At 39.1% G+C, this 27,718-nt stretch overlaps 1 protein-coding gene across 1 annotated transcript in view; it reads right to left on the bottom strand.

Moving 5' to 3' along the window:
• Positions 1-27,718, bottom strand: part of ZNF385D (zinc finger protein 385D) — a 284,531-nt gene that overhangs the window by 79,170 nt on the left and 177,643 nt on the right. The window contains exons 6-7 of the mRNA XM_036760487.1: positions 25,152-25,196; positions 18,900-19,062 (exon numbers count right to left, since the gene is read on the bottom strand). Coding sequence (XP_036616382.1) covers positions 18,900-19,062; positions 25,152-25,196 — 208 coding nt within the window. The remainder of the gene's footprint in view (positions 1-18,899; positions 19,063-25,151; positions 25,197-27,718) is intronic.

The raw sequence follows: 27,718 nt of genomic DNA, 5'->3' as shown, positions 1-27,718 counted from the left end.
ATACAAAGGCATTGGCAGTTTGTGGATTAAGAAATCTGTCTTCCTGGAAAATCATTTTAATTTTCACATCCAATTCCCACATAAAAATGTGGCTAGAAGTCAGATGCATATTTTTTGTCACATTGTCCACATATCTTATATATAATCTGGTCACAGCAACAGTGCTGGAAAATGAGTCAAGGGTCCTAGATACAAATTCTGTCCCTGCCACTTATTAACTGTATCCACTCAAGTCCCAAATATACTGCACTGTACTAAGTGCAGGGGATATAAAGAGGATATAAAGAAAGAAAAAACATTTTCTGATCTCAAAGAGATTATGGTCTAATGAGGGAGAAAACATGAAAATATTATTATTGCTCAATCCTAACCAAATCTCCATGACCCTATTTGGGAGTTTCTTGACAAAGATGCTGGAGTGGTCTTCTATTTTCTTTTCCAGTTCATTTTACAGATTAGGAAACTGAGGCAAGCAGAGTTAAGTGACTTGCCCAGGGTCACACAGCTAATATGTGTCTGAGGGGATATGAACTCATAACGATGAGTCTTCCTGACTCCAGACCTGGCATTCTATCCACTCCACCACCTAGCTGGCCTCAAAAACAACTTTGTGCAATTAATAAATAGACAGGTATTGGAGATGATTCCAATGCTGGTACTTTCTTAGTTCAGTCTCAATGTTGGGATAAAATGAAGCACTTGGAAATAATTGAAGAGTTAACAAAAGGAGCTTTGTCTTCTCCTGAAAGAACAAGAAACATAACCAGAATAATTTGGTCTTTAGCTAGTCTGGTGTCCTACCCCTCAGCTCCATTGAAATGTCAGGTTAGCAGGGCAGGCTATGGTGAAAGACATAGTGGCTTGAGTGTTCTCAGGAACCCAGCAAATCTGAGAGGCCTGGATTCCATGTGGCTGGAATTTTTATACCTTTCTGTCTCCTTTCATGGAAAGCTAATCCCTAAGGATTAGGAAAAAGGAGGGCCTGAGTCTCTTCATGTTAAAGGAGGTAGGGGAGAAGCAAGATCAGGGAAATGTTGGTTAATATTAGTTCAACCACAACAGGATAAATTGAAGATAATTAACAAAGGAAAGGCATTAGCACTAAGGGGGACCAGGGAAAGCTTCTTGACCAAAGTCTGATTTTAGCTGAGACTTGCAGAAAGCCAGTAGGTAGAGATGAGTACAGAGGGAATTCCAACAATGGGGAATAGCCAGAAAATGCAGAGTTGGGAGATAGGTGACTGCAGCCAGGTTACTTAACCCACTTTTGGGTTAAAAATTGAGGCTGTTGGATTAGCTACCTTCAAATGCTTAAAATAAACACAACTCATTTAGGTCTCAGTCATCTACATTAATTGAGAGAAACAAAGAAACCCCAAAGCAATAGACGGTCTAGAATGATTGAAGAATATAGTTGATTTTGGAATCCTTGACATTTCAAACATGATGACAGCACTTGAATAAGGTAATTTTTTCCCCTTATAAAACTATGAACTCTAATGTCACCAATTGCGTAAATTGCTCAAGGGTGTTCTAAGCAGACACCTTTCAATTTTTCGTATTACATGAAATGACTCCTTAATTGCCAATTTCACCCCCCAGATTCTTTGACTGATTTGGAGTCTTAGCAGACACACTGAACAACAGAGGAGTTAACTTTATTATGCGTCTATTTTGTTTTTTTAGGCTCTTCAATCTAAAGAATAAGAATCCTGAATCTCCATGTTGAAAATCCAACCTGTAATTGAACAAGAATTTTCCTTCCGACTCAACCTGTGGTCAACTAGTTCGAAAGCTTTCATTGAGGGGGAGCTTACTACTCCAGAGGGAACCCATTCTACTTTCAACCAGCTCTAATTAATAGAAGTGTTTCTTTACATCAAGCCTGAAACTATCTCTCTTCAAATTTGGTCTATGGCTTCTAGCTCTTCCTGGTGCCCAGCAATCCTTCCTTCATAAGGCAGCCCTTAAAATATCCAAAGTCAGCTATCACATCCTACTCCTGACCACCAGTTCTTCTCCTTATTCAGGATTCTACCATGACATTTTGCAGCATCTTTTTGCCTTCCGGTTCTCCTTATCAACGAGACACTTTGCTAAGGAACTGGGCAACACCTCCTCAAGCCACGAATCGGGAGTGGAAATAACACTGAAATCGGGAATCCCAAGACCCAGATTCAACCTCGCTTTGCCAATTACTTTCACAAGTAAAAAAAAAAAATCTCCTCAGAGTCTCAGTTTCTTCTTTTGTAAAATGAGAGGCCTGGACTAGGTAATTGTCAAGGTCCTTTACAGCTCTAAATCCTATGAACCTTGCCCCAAGGGAAATTCCTTTTCAAACTGTCAGGCTTTATCAGCTCTGCCACAGCCAGACCTATTCTGCTATCTTGCTTTTTCTTGACCTCTCAAGTCAAGGACTCTATAGAACCTAATTTATTTCCACAAAGGGAAGCCAGCCTGGGGCCTTTTTCACTGTGAGGTAGCTAGCTTCTGAGTCAGCTCTGACCTGTCCAACACCCCTACTGAGTTGTCTCCGTAGACAGCAGGGTCAAATCAAGTCAAGTCAACTAGCATTTATTAAGCACCTGCCTTGTGCCAGGCACTGGTGGAAAGGAATCTCTGCTGACCTATGTGAATGGAGCTCCATGGCTTAGCTGCTTACGATGATGTTCAGCCATAACAGGTAAAGAAGTACTTGTGAGAGATAATTAATAATTCACAATTACTTGGTGATTTATGACTTGCAAAACACTTTCTCTGTATTATCTAACAATACATTCAATATTAAATTACTTGCCCAAGGTCAAACATCTAGTAATTGTAAATCAGAATTTGAATTCAGGTCTTTCTGAATCTAAGGATATCATGGGATCTACCGCTAATTCTAGGTGCCATCAAAAGGAATCCTAAGAAGCCAAAGGAACAATAGAGTCCAGCAGAGCATCAAAGAAAAAAAAATCAAGGGGTGTTGTTCATTTAGAGATGAGGGGTAGTATCTCTGTCTATACCTGTCTCTCTCCTTCCTTTCTCTCCCTCTCTCCCTTCTACACACACACACACACACACACACACACACACACCAGTCTCTGACCTTAAGGAGTTGACATTCTAATGGGCAAAACCACATATAAAATGGAGCTGCAAAGGGTAGGAGGCAACAAGAATGTCAAGGTATGGTGAGGCCTGTATCCCAATAAGATAAGGCTATCAAGAGCTAAGGGACAAGGAGAAGAGATTAGATGGTCCCTGGAAGAAGGAAGAGGTTGAGGTGATGCAGTAGCAAAGAATGTGGATTGTTTCCTAATCTACCATTAGTCAGATTCCTGGGCAGTCATGGAATGGGCGTGCGCATGCCGTGTGTACATTATCTCTCCTCCTGGCTACTTTTCTGAATTTGTTGGCTCCCCAGTAAAATGTAAGCTCTTTGAGGTCAGGAACTGTAGTTCTTTTGTCTTTTTCTGAAGTCTCTTCTATATAGCAGGTGTTACCCATCCAGACAAACACATGTATGATGACGCTGAAGGGCATTTGATGGCAACACATGATCATTTCTAAGTTTCTATAAAGACATATAAACCACATATGTAAATACAGGCATAGATCTGACAATGGATACACATGATTTAGAGACTCATCTTACAAGATGATAACAGGGACAAAAAGGGCCCCTATCAATCATGTCACAGCCTGCCATCCTGATTACAAAGTACATGCTGTCCATTCCTTTGAGCATGATGACACGTTATCAAAAGATGATAAATGCACTCCCTAATACATAAGGCTGAAAAAGCCTGCAATATTTCTCCCAGTTCTCTAATAACAGCCATCCTGAAATGGATATCCTCTCTGCTGGCTGGTTACAAGCAAAAGGCTCATTTCATACACACACACAAAGAGGGAGAAGCCTACCCAAGTTAAGTTTGCACCAAATATGACAATGGCTGGGGAAGAAATGATGCCAAGGTAACATTAAGAAGCAGCCTGTGCCACATGTCCTGTTGACTCTATCCATTTGATTCACCTCCTTATTGGATGGTTTTTAGTGCATGACAATCTCCAGTTGGCATCGGCTCTTGGGAAAGGGATTTTTTTTTCTTGCATTTATTTGTTTAATCTCTTTAAAGCAGCTGAACAGTGTTAGTTCAAGGAAGAACTTGGAATTGGATTTTGAGTCCCAGAGGATACCTCTACGGCTTTGAGAGATAGTCTTAAGTCCTAGTGGGTAACAAGGCCATTTGCCTTCAGAGTCTATTAATAAGCTGGTGGGAATAAGCACAATGGTTAAAAGCTACAGAAATCCATTTATTTTATTCTCCTGCTTTAAGTGAACTAAAGCTTCCTAAAATGCCACTAAATATTAACAGCAACAAGAATTGAATCAACCTAGATGAGGAGGAGAAGAAAAAAACAAAAAACTTGGGAACAAAAGACTGTCAGAGATACTATCATGAACAAGAGGATTTTCATCCAAAGGAGGGGAAAAAGTGAGGAACTGAAATAGGAGAGTCCAGGGCCAGCTGGAAGCCAAGAAGGCCTCGGGGACCCTGGCAACAAGGGAAAGGATGGTCATCTGCAGCAAGAATTCACTGGTGGAACTTCTGCATATCTACTATCAACTTTGCTTGGGGCTATTAAACCAGTGGAGCAAAAAATAGACACATTTTGTCCACAAATAACGAAAGCTGGGTGTAGTGAAGGAAGAGATTCAAATGGCACAACAGATGTCTCAGGACTCTCGTTACAAGGTGCATGCACTGAAGTGCTCTTTTGGGGGCTCTGAAGAAGGGAGAATAGCTTATTGTGCACAAAAAGGAAAGAAGTACAAAAATGGAGTTTTAAACATTTTCTGTGCCTTTTGTTGTGCCCCAGATGCACTGTTTAGGGTCTATTCATGGAACCTGATGGAAGCCATGTCAACATGGTGCCAAACCTGACTACTTGATTCACATCACACTGTATTTGCATATGGTAAGATCTGAGTTCAAATCCCACATTATGTATTGCACAAAGTTCAAAAGATATACATTGACAAAGTTGTACCTTAAAGGAAAAAGGAAGCTATTGCCAGCTATTAAGTAAAGGAGAGATCCAACTGGATATTGAAATGTAATCATTTACTCTATTAGCTGGGTAGTCCCCCAAAATCACTTGATTTCTCTACATGTCAATTTTCTCATCTGTAAAACAAGGAGGTAGTACTTGATGTTCTCTCAGGTCTTTCCCAGGCTTAAAACTTTTTGTCTGTAACGTCACAGTCCAGTGAAAAGAGCTGCAGATTTAGGGTTCAAGTACTAAGGCTTCCTGTCTAGTATTGGCAATTCTGTTTCTCTACGACTCATTTAGCATGTGTAAGTCCACTGAGGTGCCTTCCAACTCTCTCTTTATTCACCTATGCACGAAATGGGAATTTATTCTGTGGCTTATGGTATGGTAGAGACGAAAACGCTTTGGATTTTTGGAGTCTGAAGAACTGGAATTCCTATCCCGATCGATGCTTTAGGCCTTTATCATCTAGATCAAGACCACTCCCTTCTTTGAGCCTTAGTTCCCCCAAGTCTATGATGAATGGGTCATCCTAGATGCCCTGAAGACCCTTCTAGTCTAAGGCCTAGTACCCTATTGAGTCATCTGTCAAATTTTCTTTGTTACATGTCAGGATGTGCCTCCAAGTATTGCTCCCACACTCCAATTTTTTAAAAGTTTTAGTCAGATGTATTGTTAGGTTGGAGGATTTAAAACTGGAAAGGAGCAGTAGGTATTATCTAGATGGGGCTCTTCATTTAGAAAATGATAAAACTGAGGCCTAAGAAAGGCAATGTGACTTAAAACCATCCAGTTAGTAAACAGCAAAGCCAGGATCAGAGCCCAGATTTTGTGTCCTGTCAATCATTCTTCCCCTACAAAGTGCCCTCTCACCTGAGGACCTGAGGCTTGTCAAAAACAGCAGTTTATTCCTGTCTCATCAGAAAGCAAAAGCAGCTCGTGATGGGGCAGGAATCTTAGTGGCAAGTTTTCCTCATCATTGACTCATGCCTCCTTTTGACTTTCCTGCCTACCTTGATTCCTGATTGTTTTGCCCTGAACTCTGTGTGTGCATATGTATGTTCTCCCTACTCTGCTACAAATACCTGGACTTCTCCATCAGAATGGGTATATGGCACCATTCTTTCTTTCTACCCTTCAAATTTCTTGGATTTTCCCCTGCTGGTGATTACAGACACTTGACATTCAAGAAAGCAATAGCAAAGGAAAGTGTGCTGGGATTAGATTCAGGAAAAAAAGGGTACAAACATGAAAATATTAGTAATACCTGTACTATGGGGGAGAAACATTTATTTCTGCTTCACTGGCTACACTAAAGCCTTTGACTTGTTATGGGTCACAACAAAATATGACAAGTTCTTAAAGAGATGGGAGTACTAGATCATCTTACTTGCCTCCTGAGGAACCAGTATGGAGGTCAAGAAGCAACAGTTAAAACTGAAAATGAAACAACTGATTGGTTTAAGATTGGGAAAGAAGTATGACAAGGCTGTATATTGTCACCTTATTTATCTAACTTATATGCAGAGCACATCATGTAAAATGCCAGGCTGAATGAAAGAACAGCTGAAATTAAGGTGGCCTGGAGACTATGAACACTCTCAGGTATGCACATGGTACCACTCTAATGGTAGAAAGTCATGAAGAATTAAGACTGTTGAGGGTGAAAGAGGAAAGGATAAAACCTGGCTTGAAGCTGAACATTAAAAAACAAACAAACAAAGAATGCTAAGTTCATGGTAACTAGTCCCATCCCTTCCTAGCAAATGGAGGGAGAAAAAATGAAAGCAGTGGCAGATTTAATGTTCTTCAGCTCAAAGATCATTGCAGATGGTGACTGCAGTCAGGGAATTAAAAGATCCTTGCCTTTTCCATGGAAAGCTATGACAAATCTGGACAGCATACTAAAAGACAGAGACATTACCTTGTTGACAAAGGTCTGTATAGACAAAGCTGTGGTTTTTTCAGTCTCAATGTATGGCTGTGAGAGTTGGATTATAAGGAAAGCTGAGCCCTGGAGAATCAACACCTCCAAATTGTGGTGCTGGAGAAGACTTTTGAGAGTCCCTTGGGCAGCAAGGGGATCCAATCAGTCAATACTCAGAGAAATTAATTCAGACTATTCGTTGGAAGGACAAATACTGAAGCTGGAGCTTAAATAATTTGGTCACATAGTGAGAAGACAGGACTCCCTGGAAAAGACCCTGATATGGGGAAAGATTGGGAAGAGGACAGTAGAAGATGAGATGGATAAACATGAGCCTCGACAGACTTCAAGATATGGATGGATACCAGGACGTGGCCTGCTATGGTCCCAAGGATCACAAAGAGTCTGATAGGACTGAATGATAACAACAACAGAGTTAAGGGGAAGAGGGAGAGGGAAGGAGAGAGAAGAGAGAGGCAGGCTAGGGATTAGTCCTTTAATTTCATTAGAATAGATAAGTTTGAAAACTCCAAGTACCAATCCAAGTCAGCGTCTTCTCTCACAGGGTTCGGGAGAGCAAAGTGCGTTACAGATTGTAAAGTTCCATACATGTCTATTATCGTTCTCTGAGAGCTATAAACTTTCTGACATCTACCCTTTCCTGGCACTTTTACCATTATCTCTGATACACTCATCTTATTTCTAGCTCTATCTAAATCATATCACCAAGACATCTGGATATTTAGAAACATTTAGACAATAGCCTGAGAATTTTTACTTTTTAATCTTGATATCTATTATAGTTTAAGAGATTGACATTTAACTATACACACATACGCAGAGTAAATGGGGAGGCTGGGGTAAGAACTATTTTTTATCAATCTAAACATATTAGACACGAATAAGAACATGGATTTTCTGTGCATTTGCACTTGAGTCATAGAGAGGTAGATTTCTTTCTTTTTGTCAGTTTATTGTAATCACAAGCATTGCTTAATTTCTCTTCTGTCTTTCACTTGATTTCATGCTGTAACCAACAGAATATTTCACGACAGCAGAGAACTTCTTTCAGTTTAATTGGCAAGCTTGCAATGATATCTTGTTTAATGGTTAACTGGTAGCACAGTTCGTTAAGTGAATAATGCTGGATGGAAATGTGGTTAAGGAGCTGATGCTCACTGATAGCATACTCTTTACTTTTCCTGGAGACACTCAATTCACCTCTTCCTAAATGGGGCATGGAGTCAGGTAGGGACAAGTTACTTGAATCAGGACATTTGACTTCTCTTCCTTGTTTTCACTATGTGATTGAAAATTATACAACGTCACATTCAAAAGATTTCATTAAAAATACCAGAGCCATAAATGGCACTTTTGGTACCTGAGACAAACAGCATAAAAAGCAAATGCCAATCCATTTGGTGGCAAGGGAAAGGAAAGTAGATGACAGAACTTATACTTGATTCATATTAAAAAGAAGTCCCAGGGGGCTGGTCAGTCACATCTCTTGATAGTCCTCAGTCCCAACCATATAGTTGGCCTCCTTCTCCAAATTTGGTGGATACAGCACAGTGAGGTATAGATGAAAATGCACTGGACTTGGAGTCGGTAGAGACCTAGGTTCAAATCTGGTCTCTAACACAAACAGTTAAATCTTGGGCCAATTTTGTAACTTCCTGGGGTCTCAGTTTCCTCATAAGTTTTGATAACAATTAATATAGAGTATATTGCTGAGTGTCATTGAAAGGGACAAATCATACAATGTATACATGGCTATATAAATTCCAGCTAATTATTTACATAATTTATGTTGCACATTTGTTTGGGCAAATAACAGAGAATGAAATGCAAACAATATGTCCTACATTTGTGGATTCAGGTCTATTCCTTTGAGAACTTTGTAAGTGTCTGGGCATGTGATAAAATCAAATAGGTGCAACCCAGATGTGTGTCTGTGTGTGTGTGTGTGTGTGTGTGTGTGTGTGTGTGTGTGTCTGTGTCTGTGTGTGCCTGAGAAAGAGAGGCGGGGGGGAGAGAGAGGGAGGGAGAGAGAGGGAGGGAGAGGGAGGGAAGGGAAGGAGAGAGAGGGGGGAAGGGAAGGAGAGAGAGGGGGGGAAGGGAAGGAGAGAGAGGGGGGGAAGGGAAGGAGAGAGAGGGGGGGAAGGGAGGGAGAGAGAGGGAGGGAGAGGGAGGGAGAGGGAGGGAGAGGGAGGGAGAGGGAGGGAGAGGGAGGGAGAGGGAGGGAGAGGGAGGGAGAGGAGGGAGAGAGAGGGAGAGAGAAACAGACACACACAGAGAGATAGAAGAAACACAGAGAGAGGAGAGAGAGGAGAAGGGGAAAGGGAAAAAGATATTTATATCTAAATAATAGACATGTGTGTGATACTATGAACTCATACTGTACATATCATAGTATGACCTTCTACTTTGAAAATCTAGCCTTACTAGTCAGGCTGCCTGAAGTCTTCAGAGGACACCTTTAACCAGAAGAGTCAAGATTTTCCATTACTCCCTATAACTCTCTCATCCCATATAACACATTCTTATTTCTGAATATAGAAGTCTAAGGAGTTACACAGGGTAAGTGAAAAGAAATAAACTGATGATATTCTATCTCAGTAGGCCAAGTGACACTGCCACCCTGAATCTCATAGGAAACTCTGCCTGGCATACTCTGGTGCATCATCTGCTGTCAGACTGAAGAAGATTGATGAACCCCATCATACAGGTACAGAATGGTTGTTAAGGTGATCCCCTAGACAGCTGGGTCCCTGGAAAATTTGCTTGTCAAGTCAGCTGGTTGAGTTACCCACTGTTACAGTTGTGGAGAATTTTACTAACTTGAAAATAGTGACTGCACGTACAAAGACAGTCTTTGGAAGAACTCCTGTCAGGCTAAATACTGTCCCAGAGAGAAGACTGATCTGAATCAGGATGGCATTTCTGATATCTTTTCCATGGCTTACTGTTGAGGCTAAAGTGATAGAAACTAAGTAAGATGAGTAAGAACACAGCCATTTATCACTGAAAAGTAGCAATAACTATCTTTTTTTTGTGCTTTTGAATCTTTGCCCACTTGGTTTTCCACTAACTTATATGGGCTAAAGATCAGATATGTACCCTAGAATGGTTCAAATATAGAATCACAGAGCTGCAGAGGGGAAGGAACCTCAGCAGCCACATAGTCTAACCATTGCCTCCAAAGAATTACTCTGTAACATACCCCATAAACCATCAGCTAGCTAGGCTCCAGAGGCTCCCATTACCTCCAGGATCTAATATAAAACCCTCGACTGCCTTGTAGAGCTCTTTACAGACTGGCCCCTTCCTACCCTTCCTGTTGGATTCCATCTCACCCTTTGCTCCCCTCTATGCGCTCTTAAATCCAGTGACTCTGGCCTTCATGCTATTCTATCTAAACTTCCCTTCTCAGAAATTAAAGTGGCCTAGGCACATTTAGGAGGTTGGGGGAGGGGAAATGATGTAAGGGGAAAATAAAATGACCAAGCATCGTAAATTCAGGATCTGCTGTTGCCCTAAATCACCCTCTTCTCTCCCACCTGATGAAGCTCTTCAAGTGGCCAGAAGACCCGGGACTTGAGATAATGCTGGGACAGGAGTCACGTGAGTAAGGACACAACATTGTACTTAACAAAGCTCCCTTTCCCACACGTGCTCCAACAATGCCTCTTGCCCACATAGGTACAGCATGATAATGGTGGAAAGAACACTTAATCTGGAGCCACAAGTCCTGAGGTTGAAATTCAGCTATGTCACTTGGTAGTTGTGCTACCTTGAGTAAGTCAATTCCCTCTCTAGGCCTCAGTTTCTCCTTCTGTAAAATGAGGGGGTTAGACCAAAGGACCTCTGAGGTCCTGGCCAGCTGCAAATCTCTCCTTATATAACCTGATTCAGGTAAGGAGGCATCCTCTCTCTGACCTTGGGGTGAGTGAGGCAGAGCCTAGAAGGGTTTGCTCATCTAAAATGTTCCCTCCAGCTATCTACAGCTGGGAGCACAACTGCTATGAGATGGGTCATTTTTAAGAAAGAATAGGAAGTGGAATATGAGAAGAAGAAGAAAAAAAGCAATACTTTTCATCCTGGAAACATGATGAGTGAGAAAGTATGTGATCCAAGTTTATAAAAATCATAAAAAGTGGTAGACAGGGGAAGAGAGGCATTCACAAAGTCCCAGAATACTTCATCAGTGAGCACACTTGAAAACTTGAAAGAGGATAATTATAAATAAAACGTTTCTACAGAAAACATTAGACTTATAGAACTTATTAGCCTATGAGGAGGCTCAGATGGGTAATAGAAATAATTTTATGGGGCTTAGAAATATGGCTGGAAGGAAGATTTGCAACAAGTTACTGTGAGAAGATGGGTGTGTTCTGGGTTTATCATTCAGATTTGGAATTGATGTTAAGGAGCACAATAGTGTCTTTCCATGCATTACTTGGTGCCATTGGCAGGTAAGCACACCATACTGGAAAGACCATTACCCTGACCTATACAGGCATTTAGAAAATGCTTTTATGAATTGGAAATTAAATGCAGGAAGTAAAAAGTGGCTCTTTGCCTCCCTCCTGTCTTCCCTTCTTCTCCCATACATATGTGCGAATGGAAATTCCCTTTCTATCCCCTCTGTGTTTTTGTTTAGTTTGTGGTTTGTTTTTGCCCAAGGCAATTGGATGACACAGTGGATAAAGCACTGGGTCCAAAGTCAGGAAAATCCAAGTTCAAATTTGGCCTCAGATATTTACTATGTGGCTGAAGGCAAGTCACTTAACCTTCATCTTCCTTGGTTTTCTCAGCTGTAAAACAGGGATATCAAAAACATCTTTTATGTCTTGTTTGATTTTAATTAACAGAGAGTTGAACAAACTTCTCTATTGCTACATTTCTCAAAGACTCTTAAATGACTTCGACATAAAAAAAGAGAGACAGTCTTGGAGGAGAACCTTTAAGAAAGTGTTTTGCTCTACAGAATAAAACAAACAAACAAATGCAATAGTCAACAAAAAATAAGCTTAGTGGAATTCGGTATTCCCTACATCTTTCAGGAAGTGATAACTATAAAGACATGGTCTGCTGCGAAATCATGTCTGATTCATTCTCATAACTTTATAAAGGATGGCATGGAGGAGATATAGATTATTTTAATAAAAGTGTTATATTGTTGGGAAGGCAGGCATATAGATAGCTATTGCTGTTTTCTGGGCCATATTTTTCTTTTCTGGTAATCGAGTTTTAAATTTTCTTCCACGTACTTTGTATCACCCACCAATTCAGATATTTGAGAACCACTCCTTAAATGCCTTCAAAATCATAGCACTTCCCACATGAACCGATTCAAAGCGAAATGGGCAAAAATCACAAGAACCTTGTACGCAGTAAGCGCAACATCATGTGTTGATCAACTATGAATTACTTCGCTCTAATCAGCAGTCACATCCAGAGGATGAATTGATGGACTCTTAATGCAGATCAAAACATAACCATTTTCACTTTTTCTATTTTTCATGTTTTTTTAGTCTGTTTCTTCTTTTACAACTATGACTAATATCGAAAGATGTTTTACAGGATTGTACATACATTACCTATATCAAATTGCTTACTCTTTTAGGAAGAGGAGAGGGGAGAGATAAGGGAGAGAAATTTAGAACTCAAAATTTCATTAAAGTGAATGCTAAAAATTTTCTCTACGTATAATTGTGGGGAAACTGTCAAAAGTAAAAGTAAAAAGCATCGTCTCTATCTTCTTGAATTCTAGAGCCCTATCATCAAAAAAATATCTCAGGTCACACCAGGTTTTCTGTCATCTTCATGATTTGCAGAGATATGCAAGAATGATTAAGAAATACACTGACTAAAGGAGAATATGGATACATTCTTTTTAGAAATATACAAAGGAATTGTGATTTCAGCATTGTAGAATGTTTTCACATGGAATTAGCAGCCTTTTTACTCCTCATCTCCATCCCCATCTCTACCTAATATTTACAATGACTTATAGTCTTCCAAGATCCCAAGTTGCAAAGTAAGACTTTGGAAGGTTTACTCAAAAGTTCATTTGGTCTCTTATCATCCTCTGCCAACGAATTAAAACCTGTATCAGACATGGCCTAGGAGTCGAGTAAAATCCTGCTGTTTCCCTTTGAGTTCTCTACCCCACCCTGGGTTACTTTTTCATTTCTACATTGAAAATAGGGTTCCACTAAGATTAAATGAATATTGTCTGTGTGCACCTGCTGGGGGCTTCTCTGTTCTTAAAGTATCCAGTGAGTACTTCTACTCATCATCATACAGCTAACTTTTGGGGCAGGCAAGAAATGAGGTTTCTAGAGAACTTGAGAAATAAAACTTAGATTCAGATTTGTTATATTTTAACATTATTAGAGTCAGAGAAGATTTTCAAGGTCTTACACTCCAACTGTCTGATTTTACAGATGAGGAAATATATGCCACAACTGGTCACACATATAACAAGTGGTATAACTTGAGTGTTTTGACCCCAAATCCACTCCTATTTCACTCCATCATACGATGTTGAGAACATCTGGATTTGGAAATTGAATTATTCAGGTGTTTGCATCTTTAGGATGACAGTTGTTGTTCAGTCATGCCTGACTCTTTTTGACTCCATTTGGGGTTTATTTGGAAAAGATGAGGAAACTGAGGCAAACAGGGTTAAATGACTTTCCCAGGGTCACACAACTAGGCTGTGTCTGAAGCTGGATTTGAACTAAGGTCTTCCTGACTCCAGGCCTGGCACTCTATCCATGCTGCCACCTAGCTGCCCTAGGATAGCAGCAGTGTTTAATAATTTTCATAAAGAAAAAGGCAGCAAACCTTTGGATACAAGGGACATTTCAACAACTAGGCTAGAATTTGGAAGAATATTGAGGTATTTATAATGAGTAATGAACATATATATTTAAATATAGTGCTATCATATCAAAAATGACTTCAGGCAACCTAGCAACCTACAAAATCCAAAGCAGTCAGAAGAGGTGAATAAATTGTACTAGATGACCCCCCCCCAGCCTTCCAATTCAGTGATTCAGTGAAAAGCATGTGCCAAGAAAAATACCTCGTACATGTCAACATTGACACCAACACTAAATTTTACCATCTGTAAAGTCATCATTTCATCTTTGCTAGTCTTCATTCCCATGGGTAGAAGGGTAGAATGTCTAGCCCCACTTCTCAACCACCCAGGTCATGATCACTACACACACATACACACACACGTATGTGTATATATACATACGTGTGTGTGTGTGTATATGTATATATATATGTATATATATATATTTGTATGTGTATGTTAGAAAGTTATCCTAAAATTGAGCCAAGAAAATGCCTAAGTTTTAATAGATCAGTGACATCTTCTTGCATGCCTTCTTTTATTCTTCAATATTTGCAGTAGGTTCTCAAGTGGGATAAGTTCACAGGTGAAAGGGAGAGAGGGGAGGGTCTTTTTCTGAATGAGGGGGTGAGATCATCCATCCTCCAGATTTAAAGAAGATTATTCACCCACATTTCTCCATATTTGCCATTCTAGGATGGGATGGTGTTTTGTCAAGAGAGGAACATGAGGCTGATGTGACGAGCAATGTGACAAGAATTCATAACAGTGTTTAAAAAAATATAAGATGATCTGATCACAGAAACACACAATAAGGAAGTCAAACTGGGCTCAGGGAATACAGCACTTTTTCCATCTAGGCATTATAATTTTTTTCAGTTTCAATCTATGATAGATTTATTTCATTTCCTTACTTACAATTATATTTTTCTAAAGTTCCTGCTTCTTTATTAAAAAATAATCTCTCATTATCTACATCTAATTTTCCTATTATTTCATAGTAAATAAAATGAGTTTCTTTCTTCTGTATTACCATCCATTTACTTCTTTTTCTCAATCAGTTTTAACTTGAAGCAGGTAGCAAGTACCTAGAAGCTGGAAGACTGGACTGATAATAATGAAATTTGACTACTTTTCTCTGTTCTTCTCCTCCTTTGCTACATGGCCTTGGATATGTTACTTTACTTTCCACTTATTCTTAGATAAAATTAAGGTATTGAATGAGATTTTCTCTTAAGGACTTGGTTAGTTTTGACACCCTTCAGACTCTTTTTGGGTCATTGTGAATTAATTAGGTCTAGGCCTTGCCATGCTGGAGCTCAGAATCCAAGATAGAAAACACCAAAATCCATATAAGGCAATATGGCATGGTGGATAAAGAGTGAGCCTCTGTTCCGAGAAGACCTGGGTTCAAATAAGAACTTCTGGCACAGACTAGCATTGTGATCACAGGAAAGTCATCTACCAGTGGCCCAGGTCAGTCTCTGAGTCTATCAATAGCAAAGGAGGGGTTAATCTTTGCTGAGAGAGGAAGTTTCCTATACGAATAAAATCATAGGTTTAGCACGCCCCTACACAAAGGACACAGATGACTGCACAAAAGCAAAACACTGTCGTTGTTCAGTCCTTCAGTTGTGTCTGAATCTTTGTGACCTGATGCACCGCAGCACAGCAGGCCCTTATATCCTCCACCATCTCCCAAAGTCTGAAAAGAAAACTACAGGGTGTTTCTAAAGTCTGGACACATAGGCAATTGACAGCAATGTGGAGTTATTGCATCGAGTTCATGTGAATCTTGCAAAGCGCATCAACCTTTGGATCACAAATGATGGAAATCATATTGAAGATGTTATTTGTTAATATTCCAATTAAATAAAATGTTGTTGAAATATCATTAATTTTATTTCTTGAAAATATGCATTTTTGCTTATGTGGCCAGACTTTCGGAACACCCTGTACACTAAGCAATAAGCAGCTTCTTCATCAAAAAGGGGTCATTAGGCCAGATGACTTTTGAAATTCCTTGCAGTTCCCAATCTATGAAGCAAACCCCTTGAGCAGCTTTCCTTCCCTAAACCCCTAAAGCAGTATTGTCAAACTCAAATAGAAATGTCCTGTTTGGCTGCATAATGACTTAGAAAATAATACATTAACATTATCTATCTTGTATTATAATTTTGTTTTCAATTTTGTTAGACATGTCCAAATTACATCTTAATGCGGTTCCTGGCAGCATTTAGGAGTTTTGCTTGTTGACTCCTCTGCCCTAAAATACTTCATGAGAATTCTCCTTATCCTTTCCCCTCAAAATGTACATACCCTCAATCCAGCTGATCTTTACAGTTAGGAGGAAAGAAATCGGATTAAAATAAATTACATCTAGATAGGAATGGCAGATGGCCCCTGCTTGACTCATTCATAAGAATTGATATTTTAAAAAATGATGCTAATCAACCCACAGGAACCTCAGGTGACAGGGACAATGTGGACACAGGTATGTAAGGGAGCCAAGGATGAAGATACTTCTGTAGGATAGGAGAGCCTTCCTCTTACTTTTCAAATTCTACATCTTGTCTATGCTTACTACTTTGTTGGAGGAATGGATCAGCCACTGTTCTGTCTTACACTTTTTTTCTGAGCTTCATTGCAAACAGTCCGGCCTGCCATAAGACAACCACTAACCTTAGAACCCAGCATTGATCTTGTTTCAAATCCCAAATCTTTTCATATCTGCAAACTGGGAGAACCAACTCCCAGGATACCTAGTCCTATCCCAGCATCTGACTCTGTCTACATTATCTAGGAATCTTGAGAAAAACCTCAGATTGGCTATCTGCTCCCTATTCCTCCAAATGAGGAACATACTAAAAGTAGGAAGAACATTACATTTGGATCAAGCCAACCCAAGTTTGAATGCAGCCCTTGAACAAATGACAACCTAAGCTTCAGTTTCCTCATTTGTAAAATGATCTCTAACTAAATCCTATGAAATGTTAAGTCTGTTTTAGCTCTTGTAACTCCTTTCAGCTCAATGGTGGGTAGCTCCTACCCTATTCCTTTAGATAACGAAGTTTGAGGCCACAATTCACTAGGTATCCATAGTCAAGATCCTTACTTTCTCAGGTTCTTGTCCAAAGAATATTTTAGTTTTACCCTCAGAACCCAGGGTGGGCAAGGGCATCTCTGACCTCCAGCTCCAGAGGGCTCTCTTGAGAGTGGGGACAACAAAATCAGAAGTGTTATACCTTAGAAGCTAGGACAAGATCTGGGTACCTGAGCTACCAATGAGTTCCCAAAACTAACTAAAATCTCTCCATACATATTTAGTCTTCTGTTTTTGTAAAAATCATCTTCTTCGAACTTTAAAAAATAGATAGCTCAACATCAATCTTGCTCGCTGTGCCCATTTATTTCCTAAATGGCAGAGAACACTAAATTGTTTTTTTTGTTTGTTTTTGTTTGATCTTTTTTTTCCAAGCTGCAGAGGGACCCTTATTTTCCTCCTTGGTCTAGCAGGGAGGACAAAACTTTTGTCTAAGATTTTTGAAAGGATAGACCTCGTCTAATCCTATCCATCATCCCTCAGATGATAATGTTGAGGCCTAAAGAGATCCCCTGACCTCCTTGTAGTCTATGTGTTATGTGTTGGCCAAAGGATAGATTCAAGGACAGGATATTGTGTGTATATGCATGCATGTAGGGAGTGATGACACCGACTTGCATTCCAGCAAAAATTCTGCTGATCCCAAATAGTCACGGCCACCTAATCCTTCCACAGAAAGCTGTCAGTCTATCTACAAAGTGGCAAATATCTTAACCCTTTGATACCAATCCTTATAAATTGTAACTTAAGTATGCCTCAGTATTACGGGCTGGGATGAATTCAGGGTAACTAAAAAACCCTGGAGTATAAGGAAGAGCCCTTGGCCATTGTGAATGAGGAGATCCAAAGCCAGCATCTTCCCCATTGTGTATAGAAAACTTTAAGCCAGTATTTTATGCAAAAAGCCTAATGGCTTCTACAATCAGTAATTTGATTAAAATTATTTACTGTTCCTGATCATTTTCTTCTCATATAGGCCTGTGATTTTTCAATGTGGGGAGCCAATACTGACTGGCAACTCCTTTTTAATTTACAGTCTTAGAGAATTATCTGGGCCATTTGAGTGGCTGGTTCAGGGTCATCCAGCCAGTTTGTGTCAGAGACTGATCTTGGCCCTCGTTCTTCCTAACTCCAAAGCTGGCCCTTAAGCTTCTACTCCAATAATCTCTCCATAAATGTGTGTGTGTGTGTGTGTGTGTGTGTGTGTGTGTGTGTATGCTTCCCCCCTAAACTTTCAGATAGTGTCACGATGTTTAAAATATCTGTTTATGGAAATCCTACTGGGTTCACCTGATGCTCATAAGGCTTTTATTTGCAAGAATTGTCCCAAGTGGCAATTCAAAGCCCATTGGTTCAACTCAAAGACTCTGTTAAGAAGAGTAACTGGCTTCAATAACACTTACCTGTATGTGTGGAGTACAGGCTATGCAGCCATAAGAAGTTAAGAATCATAGCATAGTTACTTTAAACAATGCCGTGAGCAAAATTTATGTGACAAAGGTTGTTCCCAATGAGGGCTTTGTTGAAGGTTCCTTTATAAAATGTTGATGGAAAGCATGGGAGAGAGTTTATCATGAAATCAACTTATATATCAGTCATTGTAAAGAGTTAGGTGCTGCCCCCAAACTGCACACCAGATCCTGGGTCCCACAGAATGCTAAACTTTTCGTAATATCACAGGAGACCTGGATTCAAATCATTTACAAGCACTGAATCGCTCAAGAATCAAGATCTCTCTCAAATATGGAAAATTCACAATGTACCTGGGAATTGTCTGAACCTCTCATGGGTGCTGAAAAGAAAAGGAGAGGGGAGCAGAATGCACCACTGGACAGAAAAACGGCTCCAGAGGGACGTTGGCATGGCAAGAACATAACCCAACAGAGGAGGGTGATGTGACAACAAAACCCCCAAAACGATAACAATGACGACAACAAAGATTATCTCATAACCTGTTTTGTCAGAGCTGGTATTGATGGCATTGGTAGTGATGGAGGTGAAGGTAGTCTTTGCGCTGTCCTTGGCAGGTACAGATTTCTGTTTATTTTTCATGGCTTCCAGTGCTTTGAGCTTCTTGGCATGTTTAGTGCCTTTGTAGTGGGCCGCAGCCTGGCTCTACAAAGGAGAACAAAATGAACCATGCAATCAGGCTCATTTCTAAACTGGCATTCTCTGTATTAGTACAAATACAGATGACCTTTCAATAATGGGTACCATCCATGCTCTTCCTGACAAGGATCAAGTGGCTAGCATTCTTCAGAATGATGCCTAGAAATTAATCGACTTGGGTTCTTTAAAACCCCAGAGCAGAAGTGATGGAATTGGATGAAATCTAAAAACAATCACATCCTAACACATCATTGTACTTTTTTTTGTATGTGTGTTATGATGAATATTACATTGGCACATAGGAATGTTGCCTCCATTCCACCATATTGCTTGTCTCCCTAAGATTTAAACAAGGAGACTAATGAATTGTCCATCTGGCTCATTTGCTCAGAAAATGTATCTACTGAAATCATTTGAGTGAATTACTAACAGAGGAGTCGCCAAAAGTGTTTATGTGTAGGAGCTCATAGCTAACAAGGGAAGAGGTTACTCTACAGATACATAGTCAGGTGTGAGAGTTCAGGAGAAAATATGGCACCTACATTCTAATGTTGGGGAAAGCTGTTCAACTTTCTGGCTTTAGAGAATTTTATCCTGCTCCCTCCTGAAAGGAGCCAGTAAAATTCAAGGCTAAGGATATTCTTTTAAATCATGAACCTCAGAGACTCTGACCTATTGCCAAGGGCTCCTGATATGTTCTGACTAACAAATGAAACCCATGGTGGCAATATCTTTTACTTGTGCTTCTGCAGGGATTTTTCCCTTCTCTAGACTTTTTCAACAATACATGTATTCTTTCCCTTTTATTTTTATCCACAACTGAGAAAAATATATTAGGAAGGCCTTTAAAAATACAAATCCTTCCTTTCATCCGATTTTTCTCCCATTGTTTAAAGAAGATCAAGAACACAGAGCCTGGGAGTATGGGCTGGAGTGATAGCCTGCTCTAAGGATAGCTTGGGTTCCTTCCACTTTTAAGATGCTGAAATATGTGAAAATTCTTAAACCTTTGGCTCCTACAGAACGATATCTAGTGCAGATATAGCCCCCCAGCCCCGCCCCACGGCCAAGTCTGGGGGCTGTGATGTCCCGTTGAGTAAACAGTATCACTCTTTTCGTTGAAGATATAATTGTCTTTTAAATTTTTTTATCCTTCTCCTCTCCATTAGTTCCTCTTTCTCCACTTCATTCTTTTTTCCTTGAAGGCCAAGAGAAAAACCAACCTTATACAAGGTTTGGAATAGAACTGATCAAGGCACTTGAGTTCTGATGACTTAACAGATCACAAAACTCTAGTGATGATGGAAAAAGCCACTATTCCCCACTATCATGAAGTCTCACTTATCACTGAGCATTCATGAAAAAGGAGAAATTTATCAGCATCCCCATTGTCTTGCACAGAGTAAAGTTGCACATTGAATCGAACTGAGCTACAACAGGGAAAAGCAGTGAATGTTAAGAATGGTGACCCAGCTTCACTCAGTGACTGTTTTAAGTAATCTCAGTGCTCACATTCAGAAATCAATCTTCCATCTAGCTACTGGGAGAACGTGTTTATTAACTTTAAAATAAATGATCTATTACTTAAGGTGCATCATTCTGACTGGCCAAAACATGTGGTTTTTAAAATACAAATACCAGGTACCCTTATTGAAAGAACACTGGACAGTGAAGTTATTAGAAACAACTTAAACAGATAGCACAGTCATGCATCATTTACACATTTTCAAGGACACATAACACTGGGACATACCGTAAACCAAAAAACAAGAAGTTAAGTGATGCTATAGTTAAAGAGACAATGTTGTATTAGCATGATCATGCAATATAGAGTATTTCCATTTGATATAAAATGTTTGTTTTGTCACTCCCACCAAGTAATAACCGTTTCCTTTACTGTTATTCTTATCTTTTTTTCTTTTCTTTTTTTTTGAGAATGGGTGTCCCTATCTTACCAAGATTGAAAGTAGAGTAGCCACTCGCAGGCCTGCTCCCACTACTGATCATCACAGATATTTTGAGCTGCTCCATTTCCATCCTTGGGGCGGTTTACCCTTCCTTGAGCAGCCTGGTGCCACGCCCCACCCCCCTTCCAGCTGCTAGGAGCTCACCATATTTTTGACAGATTTAGTTCAGTCACCTGATTACACTTAGCCCTACTAAAGCTCAGAGCTCCCGAGCTCAAGCAATCCACCAACCTTGTTCTCTCTGGTAGTAAGAGTGATAAAAGCATGAGTCACCACGCTCCACTAGTGAAGCTTTTTTAAAAATTTTATTTATTTTGTTCTGAACTTAAAGAATGCATTTCCATAACATAGGAGGGGAAAACAAAGATTGCACATGAAATTGCAAATCCATTATGTACAACTTGTTATTGCTTTTAAATATATAATAAAGTTATCATGTAATTTTGTTTCTTCCCCTCTTTTTTTTCTTCCTACCTTCCCACGCTAGAGGTGGCTACCATGACACAAATATGTATGTATATGTATATGTAAAACCATACTATACATACTTCTATTTAGCAGTTTTTTCTCTGGATATAGATAGCATCTTCCTTCATAGGCCCTCTGTAGTTAATTTGGGCATTTATAACAGTCAAAATGACTTAGTTACTCAAAGATTTTTTTGAGTTTGTTTTTAAATTAGTTAAGCTTTTGAAGGGTAACTGAATATCTTCAATTAAATTATTTTATAGGCAACAGTGTCTTGCCAGCTGCATTTTCATCTTTAAAAATTAAATCACCCCACCCTCCATTCTTTCCCTGTCTCCAATGGGGAAACATGAATTTTTTAGCATTCTAAGATTGGGAAGAAAGGGTGAGGATGGATACTGATTAGTAATTTAATCAATGTGGGAAATTCCTAAGCTCAGAATGTAATTTACCCATTTAAATTAGCAAAATAAGAAAGACCTAACAGATTTATATGTGAAATGACAGATAAATAAGATATGCATTAATATCTTCATAGGGCAGCTAGGAGGTACAGTGGATAGAGGGCCAGACCAGGAGTCGGGAAGACCTGAATTCAAATCCAGACTTAGACACTCACTAGCTTTGTGACCCTGGGTAAGTCACTTAACTCTGTTTGCTTCAGTTTCCTTTTCTACACAATGAGAAACCACCATTTGCCAAGAAAACCCCAAATGGGGTCATGAAGAATCAGACATGTCTAAAAGTACCTTCCTAGGCCTCCAGCTGACATAATCACGTTTTAGGTATCCTGCCATCTTTTAAAATTTCAAATCTCCACTTGCTGAATGACAGCCACACTTTTTTCTTTCAAAATCATCTTAAGAACCAGGTTTGGATTTGTCTCTAGTGGACGTAGGGATCAAGCTCCAGGAAAATTTAACTAGCTGGATGTTTACACCCAATAACATTGCCTTCCAGTTTATAAGTGAACAAGGAGGAAAAAACAGGGAGTAAACTGTGGAAAATAGATCAAGCAAATCTATCTCCAAAATGATGCCAGTTACTGAGTAATCATCTTCCTGAGCTGTGAACTCAAAAGCTAACCTGGAGAACAACAATTGAAATCTGTCCCGAAAAAAGTTGTTCAATGGAACCCAAAAAAGTCAATGTGCACTCAGTCGGGGAATCAGTGTGGTAGAGAATACATGGACAATATTAAAGAGAATGCTAAATGATGATCCATTGAATCTGGTTAACATGGCAAACAACCCAGGTCATGTGAACTTCTGGCTTTCCGATACTTTATTTGGACATTTCAATAATAGGGAGCTATGATTTCCACAGTCACAGCACTCCCTATATCAACTGACACAGGCTGCCTTCCCCTTTACACCTTAGGAGTCTAATTATATACATTTTTGTGAACTTTAAAATTATCATGTGGGATCTAACCTTCTGGCATTGAATCTCTGTTGCTGCAACCATGCTAATATTTATAGGAAAGGGCCTCACTAGGCTTGATCACAGACCTTTCCACTTTATGCAAGAACCATCCCCTACCCTTCTTCTCTCTGTTTATGTGGATATATCTCATATGTACACATTTCTTTGTCTGTTATCTTCCTTATTAGAATGGGAGCTCCTTGAGGACAGACACTATGCAATTATCTTTGTTTTCCCAGCACTTAGCATGATGTCTGGCACATGGTAAACACTTAATATTTTTTCACCAATTTCCCAATTTCATAGAACATACTACAATTCATACTGCACTTTTTGATTACTGAAAATCAGGGGCCATTTCTCCAGAGGGACTGGGTTGGGACGTCAGTAGAGTATGTACCTCCATACCAGTGATGACACTAGCAGGGTCAAATAGGGTTCTATTTTAGAGTTTCAACAGCAGGGCCTTTGGGAGAGAGTTCTCTTCTCTATAGTGACTTCCTTGCCAATGCCTCATTACTTGACCCTACACAATGTACACTTCCACACAGCACCACTGTCTCTCAAGAATCCTTCCATGAAACTGAATCACCCCCATAGCCAGAATGTCCTCTGTCCTGTAGCCTGCTTCTCCCTGCCCCCTCTACTAGTTTTATCCCAAGGGGAAAGTCTCTAGTTACAGTTCTACCCTATACCAATAGTTTACTTGTGTCACTGAAATAGTTGCCTTAATTTTCTAGTTAACCTCGTTTAGAAAGTCATAGGTCATACTTCAGTGATTCTCGTAGAATTGTGTGTGATAAGGATTCGGATGGACTCACTGTAGAGTTCCAGGAGAGGGAGAGATTAAGAAGCATCATCTCACTCCTCTCAGGAGCATCTGAACAAGCCACAGTGAATTAGACAGACTAAATCTTTCAGTCACATCTGATCCTGCTGCGGAAGAAAGCCTCAGCCCAAGTGTGGCTCCTGCTGCGAGTTTCTAAAAGCATCTTCCCTGGCTTAAACAGCCTCTACTTTGGGGAGGAATTCCAAAGTGGAACGTGGCATGGCCCATAATCCCAAGGATTATTTCCTGTGCTTTATGAACCAGGTTTCACATCAAGGTCTTCCTGGAAAACTGGTAACCATTGCATAAAAATGTGTGTATGTATGTGTGCATATAGAAATATGCACACTTATTTCTATGTGTCTAGATATGTCTATGCACATTTCAAATGAAAAATAAAAGACAGAAAAAAGCATCTTCTGCTCTACTAGAACATATTTTAGGGCTCCATGTTCTGAAAAACTAATATCTAATCAGATAGCTGCAGTAATTACATCATGATTATAAGAATAGGATAAAGAAGAATTTAACATTTTCAGCTAAAAGACAGAATAAGTCAGTGAATAAGAAAAGGTCACTCACTGACCTTGAAATATCAAATGAAAATATAAAGCAGAATGAAGAGCAGTTGCAAAGGCAAGGACCAGCTCTCTACACTCCTGTGAAATACAAGGGAGCCTTCTACAATGTCACTGGAGCTAACGGGGCAGTAGTATAACTTGGTTTTTAAAATCTTGAATATTAAACTGCAGCTTTGAGGAGATAATTCTAGCTCAAGCAAATTGAAACTCAAACTCTACGAATAATTAACTGTGTATATCTTTTCAGAACTAGCTCATTTGTCCTTGTCTTTCAAGGCATTAGTATTATCTATCTAGTAGGACCAGCAGGACACTCACTATAGGGTTATCACAATATTCCACAATCACAGTACAGTTTTGATTTGACTCTGTATGTGATGTCTTGAGGACCTTTTAAAAAAATGGAACTACTAGATACTAACAGCATTTCTGATATCATTTACCAATTTGTTTGATTGTCATGTAAATTCCAAATAGAAAATGTAGTGGCTGCTTATGACATTATACAACTTGACCCATGTGAAAAACAACAGTACATGAAGACAAAAACCAGAGAGCAAGCAATTGAAGGTGGATATAAAAGCACTTTTTTAAAGAAATATTATGATGGAATATATCGATTAAAAATAGGTTATACCTAGAAGTTACCCTTCAACAAAGAAGTTTAAGGTGGAGCTAATTTCAATAAAAACAGTTTATATTAGTTAAAATGTAAGAATTTTATATATAAATAAATATCACATAAACTCATCATATAATATAGGCATAGGCCACATATGAATCATATTAGTTAAATATTAGAATCTCACAAAATATAAGAATTACCTCTCTTAGTGTAAGTTGGTATTCATTGGTATTCTTTGGGAGATTCTGGGGGAGGAAATGAAACTGATGAAACATGATACTGTATTCAGGAAACCTCAACTAGCTTTAAAAACAAACTTACTACATATTATACTCCAAGAAATATTGAAAATAATGCCAAAATATTAAAAAACAGATTCCTCCTTTCACCCCATTTTTCCGCAAGCTTGTAGCAGGTACAGGATATCTGGTATGTTTCTCTTTTTTTCTACTAATATTTGTCTTATAAAAAAAAAAACAGGCTTCATTTCCTATTCACCCAACACATTAGAGAATTTTCCTTCACGAATACATTTTTTAAACTTGAAGTATCCAGGCTTTTAGATCCACAAATTACTGCAAAACTAAATTTGAAATTATAATTTTTTGTGGTCATAAGTAATTTACAGCTGTAACCCTAAGCGAATTCACCAGTTTCCCTTCAGAAGAATTAAAATATTTAATAAACATGTTTGTGAACCCATTTATAGGGTAAAAAAATACATGAAATTCCATGGATAAGGAGGAAGGCTTTGCTGAGTCTTCATTATTACAGAATCCATATTTTGATGCTTCTCATCACTTTATTTTTGAATTAAAGCTTTACCTTAACAGACCAATTGTTCTGTTAAATTGCTAAGGCATTCCATTGCTTATGAATGAGATGTGTTGAACTGGGGTAGCGCTGAGGGAACAGTGCAAAAGAAATAACTAATATTTCATCCCCATCATCTAAAATTGACTAGAGCTGAAGGGCATCTAATCCATTAACTGCAACTGTATGAAACTGATTCCTAGGCATACAGGCTTTGGTTGTTTCTATTCAATATTGGGTGCCTCTTTAAAGCTTATAAAAAAGGAAACTTATCTGGCAGGCAAGTCAATTTGAAATTGCATTCTCATAAACAAAGCAATATCTTTTTTTTTCCTTTTTGTTTCCACCCCACCCCATTCAGTAAAAGAAATTCAAACACTTAGAGAATCACAGTTATAAGTAACTTTCCTCCACTGGTAAAAGCTTTCACATTTTCAGCCCATGGACTTGTGTTGAGCAAGGGGAAACAGCCACGAATCTGATAAGTTAATTACCCTTTTCACATTTTGCATCCTACAATAACACAACCCATGCAGCCAACTTAATAACCTGTTTCAACTTGGGAAGCCAGCATGTAATTAGATGACCTAAGAGTGATGAAAACTGGAAACTCTCACCCATTTTCAACTATTCCTCATGGCAAATAACACCCAATTAAGAGTGATCTTTCCAAGACCAATGATTGGTGATTCATTTTGGATATGTCTTTGTTTGGCTCAGGACACTAAATGCATGGACTCAAGACAAAACTCCGCCTCCCATCAACTAATAAGCATTTATTAAGAACCAACAATGAAAGAAAGCAAAGACTTTAAACAAACACAAATGTTACAAGGTTCAAAAAGGATGCAGCCCATGGTTTCTGCCAAGTGAGGAGAGGATCTGAATACTTCCTGTAAAACAGATATCTCCAAATTTGACTTTGCAAAGTATCAAGACTCTTCCCTACTGAGCATTGCCCTGATTGGATAGGAGAAAGCCTTAGGTACTCACCTGCCCAAAGCATTTTTGACCACCTATACATTCCAGAATGCCCAGTCATTCAACATTAAATTCTCTAAGGTGCTTCTGTGCATTGATAAAATGAGGGAACTTGAGTGGGTGAGACAGCTAATTGGAGTGTTTTCACCTGGTCCTTGTTGCCAAGGAAACCAGTGGTGTTTGAGTACATTCCAAACAGCTGTCTCATTGAGTACCAGAGTGGGGAACTCTGATTTGATCATACATTCAGAAAGGAAAAAAAAGTGGAAAGTTGTCTTTGGAAGACTGTGACTGACAGCTAAGCTAACAAAAAGAATGAAATGGTTAAGAACTGATTTAATGGGCTTGGGAAAGTTTGGTCAGCGGAAGAAACAAAGTTGTTTTAAATTCTAAAGATTCGGTCGAACAAGCATTTATTAAATACCAACCAAGTTTGTTAGCTGTATTTCTGGATAGGGATGCAAGAAGAAAAATGAAACAATGCCTGTCCTCAGTGATTTTACATTCTACTACTACATACAAGAGATAGAATGCTTGAGGTCTCATTTTCACTCTGTTTGGTTCTCACAAGTAATCATAATAATGATAATAATAAGTGGGTGGTGGGCTTAATAGATTAGGTGATTACATGCAAGGCATTTACCCTCTCTTGTCCTTGATTTCCTTCTCCATGAAATGAGGCTAGTAATACCTCCCCACTCCACCCCCTGATTGCCCCTAATGAGCAATGGAATGTAAACTCCTTTAGAACAGAAAGTATTATATTTCTATCATTGTGTTCCTGCTACTAATACTATGCTTGGCACATAATAGATGTTTAATGAATGCCTGCTGAATTGAATTGAGGGAGAAATTAAAATATTGCTTCCATATTAATATTCGCATGAAATGTTATCTTTTTTATCATTTCCATTAGTGCATAGAATGGTACCTGCGTTTATCCATGGAATAGAATGTGTGCTGAGTTCAATTT

This window comes from Trichosurus vulpecula, chromosome 5 (assembly GCF_011100635.1).
Source record: "Trichosurus vulpecula isolate mTriVul1 chromosome 5, mTriVul1.pri, whole genome shotgun sequence".
Taxonomy (NCBI): Eukaryota; Metazoa; Chordata; class Mammalia; order Diprotodontia; family Phalangeridae; genus Trichosurus; species Trichosurus vulpecula.
The sequence above is the reverse complement of the archived record's forward strand: the minus strand, read 5'-3'. Positions and strand labels throughout refer to the sequence as shown.